At 34.6% G+C, this 21,572-nt stretch overlaps 2 protein-coding genes, 1 non-coding gene and 1 pseudogene across 4 annotated transcripts; 2 read left to right on the top strand and 2 right to left on the bottom strand.

Moving 5' to 3' along the window:
- Positions 1 to 375: 375 nt before the first annotated feature.
- On the bottom strand, positions 376 to 9,891 carry LOC110719611 (calcium-dependent protein kinase 1-like). Of its 2 annotated transcripts, none has more exons than XM_021898586.1 (7): positions 9,269 to 9,891; positions 3,341 to 3,484; positions 2,840 to 2,992; positions 1,664 to 1,782; positions 1,352 to 1,479; positions 1,139 to 1,238; positions 376 to 938 (listed from the first exon to the last, which is right to left on the bottom strand). In XM_021898586.1, the coding sequence occupies exons 1-7, from the start codon at positions 9,498 to 9,500 to the stop codon at positions 909 to 911; spliced, it is 906 nt and encodes a 301-aa protein (XP_021754278.1). In that variant the 5' UTR covers positions 9,501 to 9,891; the 3' UTR covers positions 376 to 908. The 2 variants fall into 2 exon arrangements, with proteins under 2 accessions (XP_021754278.1, XP_021754279.1); XM_021898587.1 differs by having other exon boundaries at positions 1,679 to 1,782; positions 9,269 to 9,890.
- Positions 9,892 to 11,356: 1,465 nt separating this feature from the next.
- LOC110719232 (aluminum-activated malate transporter 9-like) lies at positions 11,357 to 13,617 on the bottom strand. The gene is made up of 5 exons (XM_021898131.1): positions 13,479 to 13,617; positions 13,169 to 13,381; positions 12,815 to 12,954; positions 12,552 to 12,698; positions 11,357 to 11,716 (listed from the first exon to the last, which is right to left on the bottom strand). The coding sequence occupies exons 1-5, from the start codon at positions 13,615 to 13,617 to the stop codon at positions 11,357 to 11,359; spliced, it is 999 nt and encodes a 332-aa protein (XP_021753823.1).
- Positions 13,618 to 15,053: 1,436 nt separating this feature from the next.
- TRNAG-UCC lies at positions 15,054 to 15,125 on the top strand. Its single transcript has one exon. It is a non-coding gene; the product is annotated as a tRNA-Gly (tRNA).
- A 157-nt stretch (positions 15,126 to 15,282) lies between these two features.
- Positions 15,283 to 19,083, top strand: LOC110719233 (annotated as a pseudogene).
- Positions 19,084 to 21,572: the final 2,489 nt, after the last annotated feature.

The raw sequence follows: 21,572 nt of genomic DNA on the forward strand, positions 1-21,572 counted from the left end.
TTTTGAATAGTCCCATGTTTTTTTTAATAAATCAAAAATGTTCTTTTAAAAAAAATACATCTAAAATGTAACCAATACATAATCAATCATAGCATAGTGCATCATTTTCAAAAGAAAGATTTCTAAAGTAAAAATAAGCACACTGTCCAAACAAAAGATACATGAAAACCCTTATCGTATCATATCATATCATAAACAATAATCTGGTCAATAAAAGTGATATTTTTTCTGCACATATATCAAAATAATATTCCGTACAAGAGAAACAGGAGCAATTTTTTTAGATGACATGAACTAATGATAGTTAGAACCATATGGGCAATATATTGGTAACCGCATGCATGAAATGTGACATAAAATTTCTGACCTCAGTGCTCAAAGAAAGAACAGATGAAATATCTGCCTTTATGAAGCTCATATTAGGGACCAAATCATACCCTTTATATCTCAAACGTATACATTCAACTAATCATATGCCTGCCAACGGGCTCCAAGTCTCCGTAGCTCAATTTTTGAAAAAATTACAGCCCCATATATATGTATAAAACACTGGCACAACTAATTTACAGCAAAATGTATTCAGCTCACCAGATGAATGACATACGTAAACAATTAACAATTGTGCAACTACAGAGGAAAAGAAACAAAAAACTACACTTGGAATACCAAATACATATACACAGGACCTTATATAATAATTGGACAACACTGGATCAGATCCACTCTACTCCAAAGGCATAAATAGTTGGAGAAGTTTAAATATTGACAAAATCTCTGCCATTGTTCAAGAACTGGTGTAGACGAGCTTCACACGACAGTCATAGTAGTCATATTACAAAGTTACTGTCCTATGAATCATCTCCTCCGTCTGTTTAAACCCAAATCAGGGTTGCCTTTCTTCATCGTAGCTACAAATTCCTCATAATTACTCTACCATCCTGCATAGGAGAGAAGAATTATAATTTAGTCTGATTTATAACAATGCCATATAACATAATTTGAGTCTCTTCGAGATGAATGAGAACATAACTATAAAATGACAAAAGCATGTTCAAGAAAAATGAGGCAGCAGCTAGCACGATTATGAATTACGATTATCTACTAAATGGGACATAAGGAGTCATAGACAAGAAGATACATTATCTGTGTCAACTTCAGCAATTATCTCCTGTATTGTTTTCTCATCACCCATGTTATACTTCTTCAAGGCTTGCTCTAGTTCCTCCATGGTTATGTACCTAATGATGTGAAACAAACAAGCAAGGCAGTATTCATTTATCAGTATACAAAGCTGTTGAAATTGTTTCAAAAGTAGACAATACATTTAAAAACCATGAGCAAGTTAAGCTACCCGCTCTTGTCCTCATCAAAATATTCAAAGGCCTTGTACAGATGGTCCTCCTTCTCCATTCTATTCATATGCATTGTGGCTGTGATGAACTCCATGTAATCAATGGTTCCATTACCATTGACATCAGCCTGCAATTGAACATGTGACAGATGAAACACATTGACATAAAGTTATCTTATGCTCAATTTGCGGAGCGAGAAATCTTAAAACAAAATCTGTGAAACTGCTTGTTAGAAGAATTGCTATGATAAAGCTAAACATGGCAGCAGCAAAATGTACAATGAAGTCATTTCCAAAGATTAATTAGTTTACACATTGAATTGCTACTTTTTTCAGTTTGTTCATTGCTCTGAATTGCTTCATTCTGGTTAAAACAGCAATATCAATTGGCTTGTCAGGAGCTTCTCCATCTTCTCTCATCCATGGATGGTCTGCAGTTCATTCAGAATTACATTGTCAAGTTCAATTATAGAAGGGCATTAAGGCATATTTACAAAGGATAATTGGATTTATATAATCAAAACTGTAGGAGTGCTTGTGTGTGTGTGTGTGTGTTGAGGGGGGGGGGGGGATCAACCTTCTAACTTTGATAATAGTAATTTTTTTTCCCAAGAATTTAAAGTTAGCAATTTTTCTTGAAGACTTTGCATGTTTTCCCTACTTTTTAAAAAGTTAGAGTTAGTTCTTATGAATAGTGCTTGGACAATTATACCCTCTAAAATGATTATTTACTTATTTGCCCTCATTAATGTCAATTGCCTCTTTTTTTTTTAACTTTTAAGAATAGTGTGGAGACATTTATACCCCTAAAATATTTGTTATTATAATTTCCCTCATTAATCTTAACAATAAGGCTAAATTAAAAGAGCTCCCTGGACATGGTTAACTACGGAGTGCACATTGCGCACGTTAGCCACCCTAGTATAATTGAAAAGTTATTTTCTCAACAGCAAAAGCATGAATTAATTTGCATTGAGAAGTCACACGTTCCCAAGGTTACTAAATAATACCAGCAGTAAAAGTAGAAATTTCTTTAAACAAAAACAAAAAAGAAAGAAAGAAAGAAAACTTATAGAACATAATAACTTTCAGTCATTAAAACTCTCCCTCTCCTAAAGTTGGGACTATTGACATCCTAGTATGAAGTTTTGTAAATATTTGTTCAATCATCTATAGTTTGGATCATCATAATAAAAATAACTAATCTATCTAAAAAGGGTGAAGTAAGCTGTAAGCCTATCAGCAACATGACCACACTAATGAACATCAAATAACATTTATTTTATGTCCTTAGACATTACATTCATTTTTAGCGAAATTAAGCAGTTTTTGATGTTATTCTTGATTATGGGATGGCGAAATTTCATTTAACTATAGTACTCCGATATATGAAGTGATTCATAATGATGACAATGGGAAGTCATTTACCAATTCATATTTTTGTCTTAAAATCCTTGTGTTAGACTATAAATCTTTCATAAAACTTACTTAAAGCATCAAGAGCAGAAAGCCTTTCCTTAGGATCTTGACGCAACATCTTCTTCACTAGATCTTTGGCACTACTGGATATTGAAGGCCATGGATCAGATGTGAAATCAAGAATGCCCCGTAAAATAGCATCAAAGATACCCTGCTCATTCTCTTACATGGAAAAGGAAAAGAAAAAAAAAGTCAGTATTATGCATCAAAAAGCAAAAGATATGGTAAGCTATATAGCCCTTACAAAACAAGTTCAGCAGTTGGATTCTATCCAAACAAGAATCAAATTCATAAAGTGAAAATATATATATATATAAAGGCATCTATTGGCCAATTAATCTTTGTAAGGCTTATATATAAAATAAAAACAATAATGGAACAACTGAGAGAACAACATAAAAAGTTTCCATCACTCAGAAATGAAAAATTATGTATAAATGAACAACAGGGCAAGAGAATTCAAGAAATTTCCATCTCAAATGATATCTTAATGAAGGAGAAGAAGAATACCTCCCCAAAATGGAGGAACTCCACTTAGGAGGATGTATAATATCACTCCAGCACTCCAAACAGCAGCTTCAGCACCATAACTACGATGTAAAACCTCAGGAGCTACATAATATGCACTCCCAACGAGGTCTTTGAAAACATTTCCTGCATCCACAAGTACAAAACTGTTCATAAACTTCAACTAGGGATAGATAATAAACTTCCTCCATAAACAATTGAGTCTCGTGTAGAATAAACTTGCTCAATGGTGATGATTTATGAAAAATTCAAAGTAATATTACCTAGAATTTTTCTTTAGGTATATATTAGCTAGCACAAAACCAAAGTGGTTCAGTTGAATGTTGCTGGATTGATGTTGGCAACACCTAGAAACTTAGTCCCTCCTTCCCACATCAGTTTTGACACTTAACATGACACATAGTTTCAGGTGATAAGTTGTAATGGTTATCAATTGTTATTTCATTGGAAAAGTAGATGTAAAAGATATATAATCAAGTATTCTTTTATTAAAAAGGTAGATGCACAATAACAACAACAACAACAACAAAGTCTTAGTCCCAAAATGATTTGGGGTCGGCTAACATGAATCGTCATAAGGTATCATACGATATAAAGAAAAGGATATAATAATTTTTATTGAATGTGAGATAGTGTGGGGCCTAGCTTTTTGGTAGGGGAAAGAGAGATGTTTTAAGATAAGAGTGGAGATTTACCAAAATAGAAGTGTAAAAATAATTTAAACAAATACAAAGGAAACTGTAAAAACTAACCAGAGACGGGACAAAAATTTATTTAATGCTAAAATTTTGACAACATATTGGCACCAAAAATTACCTAAGAAACTCACGGGGATGACAGAGCCTAAGTTATCTCAGTACATATCATAAAAAAATTTACAGATTAATATTTTAAAAGTATTTCCTCCGTTCTTTTTGTTCTACTCATTTTTTGTTTTCAGTCGTTCTTCTTTGTTTTACTTAATTTGCTTTATTCTACTTATGGCATACCCTTTTTACCATCTTACCCCTTCAACTCCACAATAATTACACCTTTTCATACACTTTCGCATACTTTATTCACCTTTTTCTTACACAAACACACTTTTTTACATTCTCTCTCTTACTTAATCCTACTTTATCTAACACCCACTTACATTCTTCAACATTTTCTTAAATTGCATATCTATAGTAACTGAATAGGACATAAAAGAACAAAGGGAGTTCTTCAATATATGAATCTACTAATATTACTTATACAAAAGTAATCAATACATATTGAGAGAGAGTATCAGCCAAATGTAGTGATGTGAGTAATTTGGGAGTGTTAGGAGCCCATGGCTCTTTCCAGTAGATTCGTATAATCCTCCAAAATAAGTTAATAATCAGGCTGGAAAGACCAATTCTAGAAGAGGAAAGAAGATAAACTTCGTGGATTTGAATTTCTTCAGAGACAATAGGGCAGGATGATTTCGATAGTAAGAAAATAGGATGAGATATATTATGTACAAGATTTATCCAATCTCCCAAAAGAAGCATCAACTCTTCTTTTATTACATTGAAGTGGTTGTTGATTCCCCAAGTTTCTAATGCACTGAGTGTCAATGTAATACTATTAACTTGATTGGAAGGTCACAAAGAACCATTACTAAACATTTGTCCAATAAGCGAAGGGATTATAAACTCCATAATCAGTAATACATAAACTTCTTTTAGCACACAAAACATAAAAATAGTTCCTTATAGCAAATGAGGTAGAAGTTTTTTACGAAATACCGTAAACTCAGTCTTATCCTTGAGACTATTTTGCTGTTGGGCAAAATTAAGAACTCCCTCTTCTAATTTCTACCCATTTACAATGGATCACCTACATGGACCAACATGTCATCCCTGTGAGTTTCTTAGGTAATTTTTTCTCTCTCCAGTCTCCACTCATCCTTATCCAATGCAATATGATCCTGAAAAGATGCAATTGTTTCATGTCCCTTATCACCCTTTCCATCCTAATCATCTTTGGTTTTTTTTGACTTTTTATTATCTTTATTATGTCTGCATTCTCTGAATCAGTACTTCTTGATGTTGCTGTTAGTGACCTGACTTACCTCAATTTTCTAATAAATATACGGATTTCTTAGCAACTAAGCGACAGATTTTCACAAGACAAAACCTCCGCTCTATCAGGGAAAATACTTGTTGGAAGTGGCTTTGTTAATAAAATTATGGAAAACTTTAATCGATTCAAGGTAGTCCATAGGCATCAATGAAAACACTGCTTCCTTGATTACTAAAAGTTTTAAACTGATTCCTAACAATGGTAACAAGGACAAAATTCGGCTTGACAAGGAATTGGAAGGGAGGTTTCTATTTGATACTTTTTCTTTCCTTCAACCACCGCGAGTAATAAGAGCTATTGGGTGGGTCAAATTTTGGTTCTAAAAGCTTCACTAAAGGAAAATGCCCAAAAGATGAAAAAAGATTTATTGCATCCACAGCTGGGGAATTTCCTACAAATTGAGCACCTTTTTTCTTAGAAGACAGTTTTGATTTCAGGAAGGAAATGAATAGGCTCTGTAAGTTGCCTTTGCAACAATCAGCTTAGTTGCCATTTTAAGGCTAGTCGGGAGTTTTCAAGGCCTCATATGTGGAGAGTCAATAATTGTTTCATACACCCGGGTGTACCATGCGCATGGTACACCCGGAAGAACATCACCCTATGAATAAAAGAACATTACCTATAAATAGAAAAACGTTACCTATAAATAAGATAACATTACATATAAATAAAAGAACATTACTTGTAAATAAAAAAAAAATCGTAGTTATAATAATTTATTATTACATTACAAACGAACATAGAGTATATCAAAAAGAACGTTACATATAAAATACAGAACATTACATACAATAAAAGAACATAACTTAAAAATAAAATAACATTACATATAAATATAAAAGAACATTATCTTTTTGAAAAAGACGTTACATATAAATAAGGGAAAAATGCTACTACCCAAACCCATGGAAGAAGATGATGAACAACAATGGTAGTGCCAAAAATTCAAACAATCAAGTAATTTCATGATAATAAAGCTTTATATGAACAACAAACATTATCACAAAACACAAAATATAGGTAAAAATAACAAGCAAAGAGAGAGTTCACTATTGAAGCACAACCTAGGGTTTCATATTCATGAAGTAGAACAAAGATGAACAAAGAAAGAGAAGTCATATCTCAAATGAGTAGAAAACCCTTGTAAAGTGAATTAATAGTGGAAATCAAGCAAGTTGAACACTCAATTGCAAGTTATTTAGCCAAAATAAAAAATACCCAAAATTCTCAAACATGAAAAATCCGAAAATTTGGTTGTGAAATTCGGATTTGGAGTGTAAAATCTAGTATAAATGTGTTTGTGAGTGATGAATTAAGCACATAAAAACTATAAAAATCAAGAAATAAAATGGAAGAAGAAGTTAGAGGGAGAGGAGAGAGAGTATCGAAGAGAGAGAAAATAAATGGGTGAAATGAAAATTACATATAAAATAAAGAACATTACATGTAAATGAGGCTTCATAAATAAAAGAACATTAAATTTGTCCTAATGTTATTTTATTTATATGTAATGTACTTTCAAGTGTACCATGCACATGGTACACCCCCCTCTACCATACTATTTGTGCCTAATTTAATCTTTGTTGCCAAGCTCTACAAAATAGGATTCCAACCAAGACAATCTTAAGAAGAGGAATCCTCTCAAATACTCTAATAAAGAGCGTTCCTTCAGTTATAAACTGATTTCACCTACAATGTGGTACATAAGAGGCACTTAAAACAGATATGGAAGCATAATTCACTACCTAGTTCTGTTCAACTAGTCCACAAAGTCATCCCATATCAATTATCAATTTGCATGCTCATGGGTTAGTAGAATAGCTGCACAAAATTAGGAAGTACGAAGTGATAATCTAGAAGACTGGGATTACTATCACTGAAACCATTTTAGCATGTGCCGCATATGAGAAGGATGGAAATTTTACAGAAGCTTGACTATTATAGTTGCTAATTTACGTCTGAAATAGAGGTACTTTCAGGTGTTTAAAAATTTAAATTAAAAAAACAATAAATGATAGATACTACCTCCATTTCATTTTAATGTTAACATGTTACTTTTTCACGCTTGTTTATATAAAACTTTGATCATTATTATGTCTAACCAGTCTAATTGTGTATCTGTAGTCTGTACAAACTATAAACAGTTATTATCTTGAAAATACATATTGAGACGAATCTAGCAAGATTGCACACAACTACATTATTCCTTACATATAAATCACACACGATGGTCAAAGTGAAATTTGTGAAGTGTGCCAAAATTATAGTTTAACATCAATATGACTTGGTTATACGGACAAGGACTTAATTTGGGCAAATAATTCGTCCTAAAAATTTGGTTAAGATCCAAATTAGCATGCAATTACATGAATTGAATTATTTTAGACTTTCTACAAATTTCATTGAATTTAAGACAAAATCCAAAAGTGATTAGATTTGGCCTGAATGCCTGAACTTATATTTATGGAAATCCAAACAAAATAGTTTATAATATACCCCTAATCTTCCCACGTATTTTCCTATGAAAAAATTTTAAATTGTTAATTCTTTCAATTTTGCAACAAGTCATTCAGTAGGTATATGCACAAGTCAAGCAGAAAGGATTCTCCCACTCAAAGACTGGTCACTAATGGGAAACAAATGAGGATGGCTCTAGCTGGGGAAATCGGGAAGCATGACTAAGCATTGGTTATAATCATAATGGGAGCATTCGTGGTATTTTTCCAGTGACCTGGGAGTTGTTTTTAGACTCCAAATAAACTTAATTACATGCTTTGCAACAAGCCCTGAACACTACAATCTCAAGACTTGAAAGTTGAAACCATTTCATAAGAGTTGATCTACAAGCATGCTTTCAGTGCGTATCAAGATATGCGGTACACTGACTCGCGCAACCAGAAGTTGGAGAAAGGGGGTAGATGGGAGGGGATATGAAGCTGATGAGTTTGATAACAGTTGTATAATCAATTGACAAATAAATAAGGAAATTGTTAGGTGGGTAGTTTTAAAAACATGTAACAAGGAGCAAAATAATGAAGCTAAGGTACGGTATGGTATAAGGCTATACGGGGCCAGTATGATCTCTGGTTTCAAATAGAAGCACCTCTCAACAAACATTACATTACACTTGTTGGCAATTAGTTGTCAAATTCAATTAATTAGTCCATAAAATTAAAAACCCCCAAAGAATATAATGATCTCAATCATTAACACCTTTCTCACAAAGTACCAAACTTTACATGTGCAATTACATTTTTTTAGTTGGTTTAACATTATATTAGAGTTGAAAAATAAACGGATTATCTAAGAATACCAAACTAATTTGTCATGACATAATTCTCTGATACCAAAATCCATTATATTCCAACAAACATTTGTTTAACAATGTAATGTAACATATTAAAATACCCTAATCCGCTTCAATATTTTTCTCCATGTATTAAAAACTCTGAATTCTCAATCAATTTACTCAAGTATGCTTCTCATTATACTGAGTACTCGGTAATGATTACGCTTCCACACCCATTATACACCATATACCAGTATACTGAGCCGTAAATTGCTTCCGCAACTACTTGATACCGAGTAATAACCCGCTTTTGCATTTATTATTGTATACCAATTAATTTAACACGATGATTAAAGTCTATAATTAGAATTAATTCTGACACTATCATACTACCATCATCATTTACAATCTTAAAATAACCTAACAATCAACAATACATAATTATAACATCATTTAGTCATTTACCATCTCTTATACAAACCTAACAAAATCAACAATACATCATAATTTAAACAGCCAAGAACTCATACCTGGTTTGAAGAAGACAGAGAGTCCGAAATCAGTTGCTTTCAATGGCGAATCTTCAAGAGAGCTTAAAAACAAGAAATTCTCAGGTTTAAGATCTCTATGCATAACCCCCATAGAATGACAATTGTACACAACTTTAACAATCTGTCGAAACAACCTCGCCGCCTCGCGCTCCGAATAATGCCCTTTCGCAATAATCCGATCAAAAAGCTCGCCGCCGGCGCACAATTCCATAACCAAATTGACAGAGTGACGGTTGTTGGTGACACCAAATTGTCCGCGCCCTAATTCGCGGCCGAAATTGTAGCTGGCGCGGACGTCTTCTATTGGTCGGCCGAGGACTCGGCCGATATTGGAAATATGAGAATAATTTTGCTGTTGGTTCTGTTGTTGTTGCTGCTGCGACGGTTGTTGCGGCGGAGGGTCAGGGTGGTCGTGAGGTTGTTGAGGTGGTGGCGGAGTAAGTAGAGGGTCAGGGTGGTCGTGAGGTTGTTGAGGTGGTGGCGGAGTAAGTAGAGGGTCGGGGCGGTTGTCGTAAGAGCGGAGTTGAGAGAGAGTGGAGGGTAAGCCATTACACTTAGGGATGTCAGTGGCGGGTCAAGTAGGAGATCCGCCCCATTGGGGCGGGGATGGGTCTCGGTTTGGCGGGTGGTGGGGCGGGGATGGGGATAAAAATCATACCCGCCATGGGTGATGGGGCGGGGGTGGATTTTAAGTTGTACCCGCCCCATTCCCGCCCCGCCCCACTTCGTACCCGCCCCATCCCCACCTCATACCCACATCTATATATCTTTTAAAGAAAAATTACATACTTTTATTCTATTTATAAAATAATTACATGAAATACAATATTAATTATAATACTTTGTACGACATTTATATTATAACACAAAAATGTGTATATAATGTTTTATTTTATAATTCGTATTAATTATGTAAGATTGTGTATTTGATATACGGATATTAGGTGGATCTTGGGTGGGGATTAGGCGGGTTTTTGGTGGGGATTAGGTGGGGATGGATATCCTAGTAGGGGGTGGGGCGGGGATGGTTTTAGAGTTGTACCCGGTGGGGCGGGGATGGGGATGAAAATTGGACCCGCCGCGGGGATGGGGATGAAAATATTAGGTGGGGATGGGGATGGGAAGGCCAACATCCGCCCCGCCCCGCCCCATTGACATCCCTAATTACAGTTGCCCATTTTTGGAGGAGAGAGAAAATAGGGGAGAAGTGGATATTGGCGGAAGAAGTGGGAAAATGGGGGATTTATATGTCTGAAGACCAAGGTGGGTTGGGTTGGGTTGGGTTTGAAGGGTTTGACAAATTCAATTGGTGGGATTGAAGGGTGAGCTAGACGAGGTCTGGTCAATGTTCAACATGGTCCATGTTAATGTGTTGATGGTCAATGCAAGTCACAAAACTTACAACTTACTCATTCATACTGAAGTAAGATTCGAAGTACAAGACATACCCGATAGTATCAACGACGTATTGATATTTAAAGTATTTTCTCTTTAACATACATTACAAGAATACCTCCACCAATTTTTGTGACAATAGCGATTGAATTAGTTGAGGAATGGTCCCTCCATCTCCCCCTCCCCTCAAGTGATGGGAATTCGATTCCTTATCCAGCCCCCATTCCTATGTTAGGGTGGGGGGTCCATCCTGTATCTTATCGTAAATAAATAAATAAAGTATGAATTAGCCGGTAAAAGTGTTTTAACAACTTGAGTAGAAGTTTTGAGTTTGGACCTTGAGCATGCAACAACATTTATAGTGAGAGTTTTTTCTTCTCATTTGGAGATTAATGTAGCATTAAGATTAATCAAAACCTAGTTGGTTCTAATTTATGAATGAGATACCTCTTTATTAAATCCAACCTGCTACTGCCAACCATAGCTAACCAAAGAGTAACAATTTGATTGTACGAAGTAGATTCATTTCAACCTTGTAAAAATAAAAACTTTGGAAATTAGTGTAGAATCATATGCTACATCACCTACATGCTCAACAATTTTTTAATTATATTTCTTCTGCATACAATATTATGAAGTTACATCGGTTCCCGTCCCGTCAAAAAAAATAAGTTACATCGGGTTAATTGCATATTGACTAAATTTAGCCATCTTGGAGAGTTCATCAATAGTTTCAACAAGGTGATCAAGTTTTGCCACAATTTCAGTGAGCAAAGAACAAAATGTAACCAATGATAATATAGCTTTACTCTCTTCCAAGATATTGGATTTGTTGTTGAGATGTAAATGTTGGTTTATAGCCCATTGAAGTTGATATGTTAAGCTATGTAATTGTGTAAGAAGTGTTGTGCTTGTTTGTAGACTTCTCTTCATGTTGTTAATGTCCTGCCCCAAACCCCTCAGAAATTTTGTGGCTAGGTCGGTTAAGTCTTGCATCTCTTGCTTGAACAATACTCGAAGATTGTAGGGTGCCTGTAAATTATATGTTGACATTGTCAATGTAATCAATTTTGGATTCAATTGTTTTATAGAACCTACAACAATTTATTTATTATTTAAGTTTACCAATATATAACTTTAATTATTAATGTTTCTTTAATAGTTAATTAAAACCAATACGGAGTAACATTTTGCATCATAATATTTACTTTTCATATCAATAAAAATTTATCAAAACTAATACGGAGTACTTGTAGACAAATAGTGTAAAAGTCAAACTAAAGCAACTTTTTATGAAAAGAGAGACGCACATGTGTGTAACATCTTAGTTGTAACCGATTTTTTTTAACAAGGGTATTTTTGTTTTTTTTTATATTCCACCCGGTTCATTTGGGTTATTTCAAATTCGGGGATCAGTTCTGGGTGGTTAGGTTCTATTCCCCTCCCAATTGTTGTTGCGGGGGATCGAACACACAGTCCTCCCTACCAAGTGCAGTCCCAATCACCACCGCATCAACAAATTGGTAACAAGGGTATCTTTGTATAACTTCTTTTACTTTTAACCTATTTTGCAAGAAAGTCATTTTGGTCGGTCAAGACATCAGTAGGTCTTTAAATGAGGATCAAGAAGTGGAGGGATGGTGAGTCTCTCCATCTCCCCCTGGTGTGACCAAGGTTCAATCCTCACCCTCACCCAAACTGTGATAGGAGGGGCACCTCGTATATGACCGTATAAAAAAAAAATTAATAGGCCTTTAAATTATGGAATTCTTAAAAAACACAAACAGATTGCTCTTACATAGTTGTGCATTTGTGCTTTCTATTAAAGACTAAATAAGAAATACGTGTAGTAGAAAGGTAGAAGCACCTGTGATTCAGAATGGAGGACACCATGGAGGGCCATAATTTCGTAAGCACATTGCCTTAAAATGGTACCGATTTTGACGTACTGAGACCATGGATAGGAAAATTGCTTGAATCTACCATGAGGGGGCTCCCATTTTAATGAACTTGCCTGTAAAATAATTCAAATTAAAAATATATTGAATTGTTAATCATTTTTGTATATAATAAATAAATAAATAAAAACACGAATTACAAACGCTAAGCAGAATTAACGAGAGAAGTTACCAAAGTTTGCAACTTGATAGAGGCAACTAGATTGTTTCTACATCTTTTATAGGCAGATTCATTGGAAAGCTCATCAAGAACAATCCTCGAAGAGTTTATGTCTTTTGACCCATCAAAATCTATATAATTTATCACGCATTCTGATGAAAAAGGTATAAACAAGAGCACGTTAGTGACAGTGTTACTTCGTATTATACTTGGATAACAATAAGGTTTTAAACACACCAAAAGTTTAATTTAGTTTTGCAATTTCAGTGATATTATGGCTTATACTTTTAAGCAACAAATTTAAAGTGAAAATTAATTCTGATAAACAGTAAAAAAAAGAGAGTATATGTATGATGGAGCTCTTACCTTCAAGTGAATCAGGGAATACGAGCACATTCACTAAAACAGCTACGATCCCTCGAATCGCCACCGAGTAGAGGCGGTCCACAGCCACCGTGATAGAGTGTCCCATCCGGTAGCCAGAAACTACGATCAAACAGAAAGTAAATAGAGTCACCCTAAACGCGTATTCGTATTGTACTAGTGACGGCCATATCTTCATGAATGATGTTATAATACCTACATGTACATACATCAACACACAAGTATTGTGTTAATGCAACATTTGTAACATTTCAGTAGTTTTAGACTTTATAGTTTAACTTAAATTACGTACCAATGAAAAATATGCTAACACCAATTATTATAGGTGCAGCAATTGTTCCTGTACATAATGCAACTTGAGCTATGGCAATGGCCAAGATTCCAGCGAATGAGCTTCCTATTGCACGGTTGAACCCCTTGCTAAATGTCATGCCTGGATAAATTACATTAAATTAAATTCCAATCTTATAATAACACTAAGAACAATTTACAAATTAAAACTAATGCAAACACCATTATATTCTCCATTGGTATGTAACTTATTCTCCAAATGTCCACGTAGGATCACTATAAATTTCTTTTTTGAAATTGTGTCTCGTAGCAAAACCACTACTAGAAGTAGCGATTTTGGTACTAAGTTATATTATACAATTAACAAAGTTTATCAATGTTGACCTAAACTCTTACTAATGTATAGTGAACACAAGAAGTAAAGGAGTACGAGTACATACCAACAGTGTATTCGAACATGACAGCAGTAGTAAGAATAGCCCAAATGAGATTGTTGCCACCAAAAAAATGAAAAGGAGCTGGAATTAAAATTAGTAATGAAACAATAACAACCGCTAATCCTACTTTAAATGGGAAGATTATTCTATTAATGTCGTCCATATAAAACTTACAAACATTCTTAACCCAAATACTTCCCTTACTATTTGTGGTTTCTTTGGAGGTTGCAATGGTACTACTTGTATTTTCTATTTTTATAGGAATGTGAATGTCAATATTACCCCTTTTCACATTCATTTTTTAATTTAGAACGTATAAATATTTTGTAGGAGAGAAAAGTGTGCATGATCTAGGAGATTTTGCAAACTATATATATGCATATGTAGAGATAATTAAAATAATATTATATATTTAAACAATTTTCGAATAAAATTCGTAAATTAATTATTAAAGAAAAAGAATAAAATGAAAATAATGAACCTTGTGCTAGGTATTTGCAGGCTAGAATAAGATGGTTAATATCAGCAAATAAATATTAGGAATCACGGCATGCATGGCAATGCAATTGGCAGCATTTTTTATTTTTCTTTTGGAGGAATCTCAAAATCTTTCTTACATTTAATTTCAAAAAATTAAAATTATTCATCATATACTCTGCACAGATAAAGAATAATGTTAGCATAATTGAGTATTTATTAGGCGGTTACTATTCCACGGAATCAAATGCGCCAGGGTAATGTGGCTGAACTAACAAGAGCTTCGATCTATTCTCAGATCATCGTATAATACGGTAGCTCATTAAGAATCAATAATCTCATGCTTAATTTCTCGTACTCTGTATGAAAAATTGATAATTATATGTGAGATAAGAATTTAAAAAAAAAAAAAAAAAAAAAAAAACCTACTCAAAAGGAAATATGTAATATATAATAAAATAATGATATATGATCTACTATACTATTTGTACATCCTTCATGATTAATCCGCGTTGATCAAGTTCAATCATGTGAACTTATAATACTCGTATAAAATTAGGGTAATCAAAACGGAGATAGTAAATTCAAATAAGTTTAGGTAAACAAAATCGTATAATTATAGTAATGGTTATTAAAACAAATTTCTACACACAATATCATCAGCGTTTGTAGTCCAACGGTTAGGATAATTGCCTTCCAAGCAATAGACCCGGGTTCGACTCCCGGCAAACGCATTTTTTGCCGATGCTATCTAACTCCCACAGCACCCCATTTGTCTGTTCTATAACCATGGAGGAAAATTCTAGTTTCCTTTGCTTCAATCAAAATTCAAAACCATCTTATGCATTGACTTCTTTCCCTCTTACTCTCTCAGTTGCTTGAATTTGTTGATCTGCCACTAAATTTGTCAAAGTTATTAAAAGGTTTCATTATTATTATTTTTTGTTGAAAATTGTTTCCCATTTCTATTGAATTTGTTGTTTCATATTCTGCAATTGCAAAGTTTAAAGGGTTTTTAATCCCTATACTAGGATTGAAACTATTTTGTTACAGAATTAGTTGTTTTTTATTATGAGATGTGTTTTTCTAGCTACATTTGCTAACCCCTTTTATTGTTCAATCTTAGAAATGATATATCAACACATGAACTGTCAGTTAATTTGATGAATTGTAATTTTCAAGTATTATGCAGACTTTTTTATTAAATAGTTCAAATGCCTTAACTGTAATTTTATCTGAAGTTAGTATTATGTAAAATTCTTAGGTAATTAGATGATGTAATAGTGGAACGTATCACCTTCTTCAACACTCACTATTGCAATTGTTGCCATTATCTGTCACTGTGATTTAATGGGGTTTTGAGAAATTATGTGTTTTCATGTAACGCGTATTTGATTTATCTGCTTAGAAAGCTTCTTATGATTAACAATCACGATTGAGCTTTTCATGGGAGTACTTTGTTGGCCTTTTGTATTCTGGGCATAATTTAATGAGAAATTTTAAAGCTATAGAAATATATATCAATTATCTACATAAAACGACTGATATTATAAAATACGACGACCTTATGATATCTAGAAAGGTTTTAAGTTTTCAGAATTGGTGGGTTCGGACCCCCCCTTTGTAGCATTTTGGTTTTAAGAATTTTGACTAATAATACATTATCTTACTATTATTCCTAACCTTCAACTAATATGATCTTCCAGACTTGTTCTGTCATGCCTAAATCACATTATTGGTTTTACATTTTTAATCTGACAAGGGTTTCCTTGTTGGTAACTAATGTTATGCTCTAAGTGGTGCGTCTGCTTGTGGCAGTTTCATTGTCTCCTTCTCGAACAGTTCTCCTGATCCAGAAAAGGATAGTGCTGCAGTACAACAATTCTTTGCCAAAATGGAAGTTGCCTTCAAGGCTCGTCCACTTTGGAGTGGTTGCTCAGAAGAGGAGCTTGAAAGTGCTGGTTAAGTGAGTTAACTTGCTTCTTTGTTGTATGCGCTCTTTGATCCCATACATGCAATCTTGATTCAATGATGGGTACATTACATTTGACCTGCCCAATTTTCACTTGCAGAGACTGGAGAAATATGTCCTGAAAAAATTATTTCCTCGTGCTTTTGCTTCATTTCCTGACGATGTAAAGATTGATGAGCAGCTTACTGAAAAGATAGCTTTAGTTCAACAATTCATCTGGCCAGAAAATTTGGATATCAATCCACCCTTTCAAAATGAGTAATCATGGCTGGTTAGTATGAAAAGTTGATGCTTTTTTATCATATTGTATCTGTAACAGCTTGAACAACTTCTTTGGAATAGAATGACTTGTAGATTTTACTACTGAGTTAAATTTCAACTCTCCTCATTTAGATATGCATCGGATTTGACTATATCTCACTGCACTTAAAATATTTTAAGGGAAAATTAAAACTCCCTCCATCTCACTCAAATAGTCCCAAAATAACGACCACTCTTCTTATCTACTAAGCTAAATTATAAAATTTCCCATATCTGACTAAATTTAGGATTTTATGCGTCGCAAATTGAAAAAAAAAAAAAAAACAAACAAACAAAAATTGCTTGCTCTAAACAATTACATATCTTATCTAGGATAATTATGGTATATTGAGCCAGACCAAAAGTGTCCTATTAAGACAACCAGAGAGGGATTATTATTCTTTTAGTTTTCGAGGTATCTAAGATTCTAAGTTGTCACAGGTCATAAGTTTATAAATGAGGCATCCAAATACTTAGTTGTATGGCCTTTGTCATTTGTTGATACGATAGAATGGATAATCACGCATCCAACAAAGTAGAGTCACAAAATCAGGAATAAGAAAAGTTTTGCTAGAATGGAAACATCACTCCGTCTAATGTTTACAAGTTTACTGCAAATTTGGACTTCTGTTCAAGACTTCAAGTATGATACTCGTTAGATGTAGTTGTCATTAACTCTTTCACTTTATGTGGACTAATTACAAAACACTCTGACTGTTGAGTACTTAAGAGTGTTTGCACTTTTGAAAAATATGCCAGCTTTCAGTTATTGTAATTTCAAAAATATTAAAAATCTTGAGGTTTTTATTTCCATATTACTTTTCCGTTACTTTCTTGGGTTTTTTTTTTCCGTGTCATTTTTGGTCATAGTATCAATTTCTTCATGAAATGCATATAAGAAGAACAGGAAATTATTAAAATCACTTGAAGTAAAGTTGCTAATTGCATGAGATTAGTAAGTAATATGAATGGAATCTGAATCATATAGTATTATTGAACATAATTTCTTGCTTTGAAACGGCACTTAATTAAATGCAGCTACCACCTTGAGACACAGGGAGTATTTCTCAAGATTTATGCGCCATCTTAATGTTGGCAGCTTGCGCAAAAGGAGTTGCAAAAGACTAATATGTACAAGGCACCTAGGGAAAAGCTTGCCTGTATTCTTAACTGTTGCAAAGTCATAATTGTTGCACAATGTTGTTGTCACTGCAAATGAGGATACCCCTGGAGCTGATGAATTTCTTCTGGTACTTATTTATGTCACTATAAAGGTCAGTTCTGCATTATTGCAAGTAATTTCTGCTTCTGCCTCCTTGCATGTGCTGGTGTGACTTTTGCTTATCTAGTTTCTTTATCTGTATGTCCAAAAAAGAAAAACCACTTTTGATTCTAATGTACTTTCAATTGTGTCACAATCACTTGCAATGAAATCAGAAGCCCTTAAGATGGGACGAAAAGAAACTTAACCTTTAATAGGTTGATTTTATATACACCATTCAATTTTATGATTATTGTGTTTTCTTTACATTTATGCTTGAAGCATTCACCTAGAAATCTAGGGTGCTGCATCCTTATAACTTTCGTTGGTTCAATACAAACTTACGCAATCTTACATGGCATTGTTATGTAGGCAAATCCTCCCCAGCTGCACTTGAATTTGCAATATATACAGCGTTATATGAGTCTCGATTAGTTTCAGAAACAGCTTACTACTTCACAAACATACTTTCAGCTGTATCCTTCATCTCAAACATTGATGCACAAGCTCTTCCAATGGATGAAAATGAATTTGAAAGGAATATGGACTCTGCTCAAGCATTTCTATTTGGGTTAACGACTGATATTCAGACTACAACGAATACTGTTGACAATACTTCTAGCTCAAAACCCCCCATGGAAAAATTTCAGCAAACTTTTTCTTCTAATAGTGACTCCACAAAACAATCACAAACACCCTTGGATTCTTCTGCTTCAAAATCTAGCCGCCAGGAGGATCCACCTAGTAAGGATCAATCATCAATGACAAAAAATATGTCCATCTCTGATCTTGAGGAGAAAGGTGCAACTATGATATTGAAAGAGGATCATAGTATTGACAAAGTTTTTTAGCAGTTCCTATATGTATTTGCTAGTGTTGGGGATCTAACGTTGCGCGATGTTGAAGATTTACAGAATAATAAACAGCTTGTATTCAAGTATGTTTGCCTTGCCAAGGGAAAGGGCGTTGCACCATCACTGTCAATCTCTTCATCTTCACAAGCGCTAGATTAGAGCCTTGTAGAAACTGTGGAAGGATTTGAGCCCAGGAAAGAAATAGAAACAGATGAACATTAAGCTAGAACCTGATAGTGCTGATGAAAGCTCACACTCAGACATGGTAATTTCTGAATCCAAGTCACCACATGAGGATGCTGATGCTTCTCCACAAGAAGAAGAAAGAAATGAAGATTTGGTTTCACCTAAAGAAGAGTTAGAAGACAAGGAGCAACAGGAGGATTCTGCTGCACCACTAACCAAAGAACCACAAAATGATAATTCTTTGATATATTTGCAAAATGTTGTCAGATGTACATTAAGACCATCTTCTCCTGATATTACTTTGCACGAATGAAAGGACTCGTTAATGAATATTATTAAGGTCTGAGAGACAGCGTATGTAAGGTACCATGAATTTCGTAATTACACCTTAGGTTAAGCTAGAAGCTAATTGTTCAAGACCTTTTTGAAATCCTAGCAGTCGCTTAACTCCTAGCAACATAACTTTCAGAACATGAGGAAGTACTAATGTAGAAATTGCATAACAAACACTAAAATATTAAAAAGCACATGGGGGTGAGAGAAAAGAGGAGAGAGATGGGTAAGTGGGACCACTTTTGAATGTCCTACTGAAAGTTTATATAATACCATTAACTATGTAGTGATACTATTTCTACACGTAGTTAATACCACTGAATGAATATATAGTACCACTACATATACATAGTACCCCTACATACATATATAGTACCATTGAATGTTCAATGGTACTATTTGATCATCCGGTGATACTATTGATCACCCAATGATACTACTCTAAATTTAGAATATGCATTTACGTGAAATGACCCCTATGCCCCTCGTTATGCATTTACTCATACCTCACTAACCTCCCTTTGGAAGGCCTCTCAGAACATGATACAATAGCTCGTAAGCTCATGCATGAGTTGGTGCCCAAAGTGAAATCTAGATCCCAAAATTATTTCGCAATATTGGCCTTGTATACATTAGAATTTATCTTTTGGCATGGGTGGCCAATTGCCAAAGTTACAATTAGAAACTAAGAGAAAATATGTTAACTGTTGCTCCTAGTATAACTCTGTTAAGCCTATAGTGTATAGCTAATGGGCCTAGGTTATCGGCCCTAATCTCTTGTTAGGTTGTATATATATACTTGCTCATACATAATACAACTAAGGAAAATCAATTCCTGACATGGTATCGGAGCCTCTAGATTTCTAAACAGATGATTCTCTATCGAAGCGACATGATAAGTCGACTTTGTATTATATCCAATGTCATCGATTTGGTCACGATTATGCCGCTTGCTTTTTGGTCCATGGCTACCCCAATTGGGGGCTCGAAAAATACGACAACCAAGGGAGCGCTTCTACCTTTACTATCGCTGCCTTGTCCGCTACTTCTTCTATTGTCGTTGCTAATGCACCGCCTGCTTCTGCCCTTGCTCATGCTACGACAGCAGCCCACACTACTCACACCACCAATTGTCCGCCAAAAATGAGGATTGGTGATTATTTTTATTTCTCTTGGATTATTCATACGGGTGCCTCTCATCATGTAACGGGTGACGAGTCCTCTCTCCTAGATATTCAATCCATTCTACCATGCCCTGTTGGTCTTCCCGATGGTGCTCATGCAGTTTCTATAAAGGAGGGTCGTGTTTTCTTGGCTGATGGAATTATTCTTGAACACGTCTTATTTGTTCCTAAATTAAATTGCAATTTGATATCGGTGTCTAAATTGATTGATGACACTCACTGTTATGTACGATTCATTAATTCTTTGTGTGCTATACAGGATAAAAATTTGGGGAGCGTGATTGGAGGAGGTGAACGAATGGATGGACTCTACTATTTCCGGCGTCTTCCAAAAGTATGTGCGGTCACGGGTCAAGAGGTCTCTACATTTGAGTTGTGGCATCGACGTTTGGGGCATCCGTCGGAAAGAATTGTCAAGTTACTCCTTGATATTAGAGGTAGTTCTAGTAGTAAATATTTACATAAGGCATGTGAAATTTTTCCTCAAGCTAAACAAACCCGGGATAGCTTTCGAATAAGTGATAGTCGTGCTAGTCGAATTTTTGAAATGATACATTGTGATCTATAGGGGTTGTATAAAACTCCGTCTACTTGTGGTGCACACTATTTTCTCACTATTATGGATGATTTTTCTAGGGGTGTTTGGGTATATTTGTTGAATGAAAAATTAAAACTGAGGTCTATTCTTCTTTTTGCTCATTCTTTGCTATGATTAAAACTCAATTTGATGTGTCTGTGAAGTGTGTCCGGAGTGACAATGGTACGGAATTTAAACACATGCTTCCCTACTTTGATAAACATGGAATTTTATTTCAAACTTCTTGTGTTGGTACTCTACAACAAAATGGCAGGGTTGAGCATAAACACCAACATATATTAAATGTGGGTCGTGCACTAATGTTTCAAGGCAATTTGCCGATTGATTTGTGGGGTGAATGTGTTTTTGGGGCGGTATATTTGATTAATCGTACTCCCTCCCGTTTACTAGAAAATAAAACACCGTATGAGGTCCTATTTGGCAAACAACCTACTTTTGATGAAAAGCGAGTTTTCGGTTGTCTTTGTTTTGCTCATAATCAAAAGGCTAAGGG

The sequence above is a fragment of the Chenopodium quinoa genome, unplaced genomic scaffold (genome assembly GCF_001683475.1).
Source record: "Chenopodium quinoa cultivar QQ74 unplaced genomic scaffold, ASM168347v1, whole genome shotgun sequence".
Taxonomy (NCBI): Eukaryota; Viridiplantae; Streptophyta; class Magnoliopsida; order Caryophyllales; family Amaranthaceae; genus Chenopodium; species Chenopodium quinoa.

Excerpts from the sequence above, each read along its gene's own strand:
- LOC110719232 (XM_021898131.1), bottom strand. The coding sequence starts at position 13,617 with ATGACATTTAGCAAGGGGTTCAACCGTGCAATAGGAAGCTCATTCGCT. Across the intron at positions 13,382-13,478 it reads TGTTAGCATATTTTTCATTG|GTATTATAACATCATTCATG; the intron begins GTACGTAATTTA and ends ATGTACATGTAG. Across the intron at positions 12,699-12,814 it reads CTATCAAGTTGCAAACTTTG|GCAAGTTCATTAAAATGGGA; the intron begins GTAACTTCTCTC and ends ATTATTTTACAG.
- LOC110719611 (XM_021898586.1), bottom strand. The coding sequence starts at position 9,500 with ATGGAATTGTGCGCCGGCGGCGAGCTTTTTGATCGGATTATTGCGAAA. Across the intron at positions 1,783-2,839 it reads TTCTGCTCTTGATGCTTTAA|ACCATCCATGGATGAGAGAA; the intron begins GTAAGTTTTATG and ends AATGAACTGCAG. Across the intron at positions 939-1,138 it reads CTGAAGTTGACACAGATAAT|GATGGTAGAGTAATTATGAG; the intron begins GTATCTTCTTGT and ends TCTCCTATGCAG.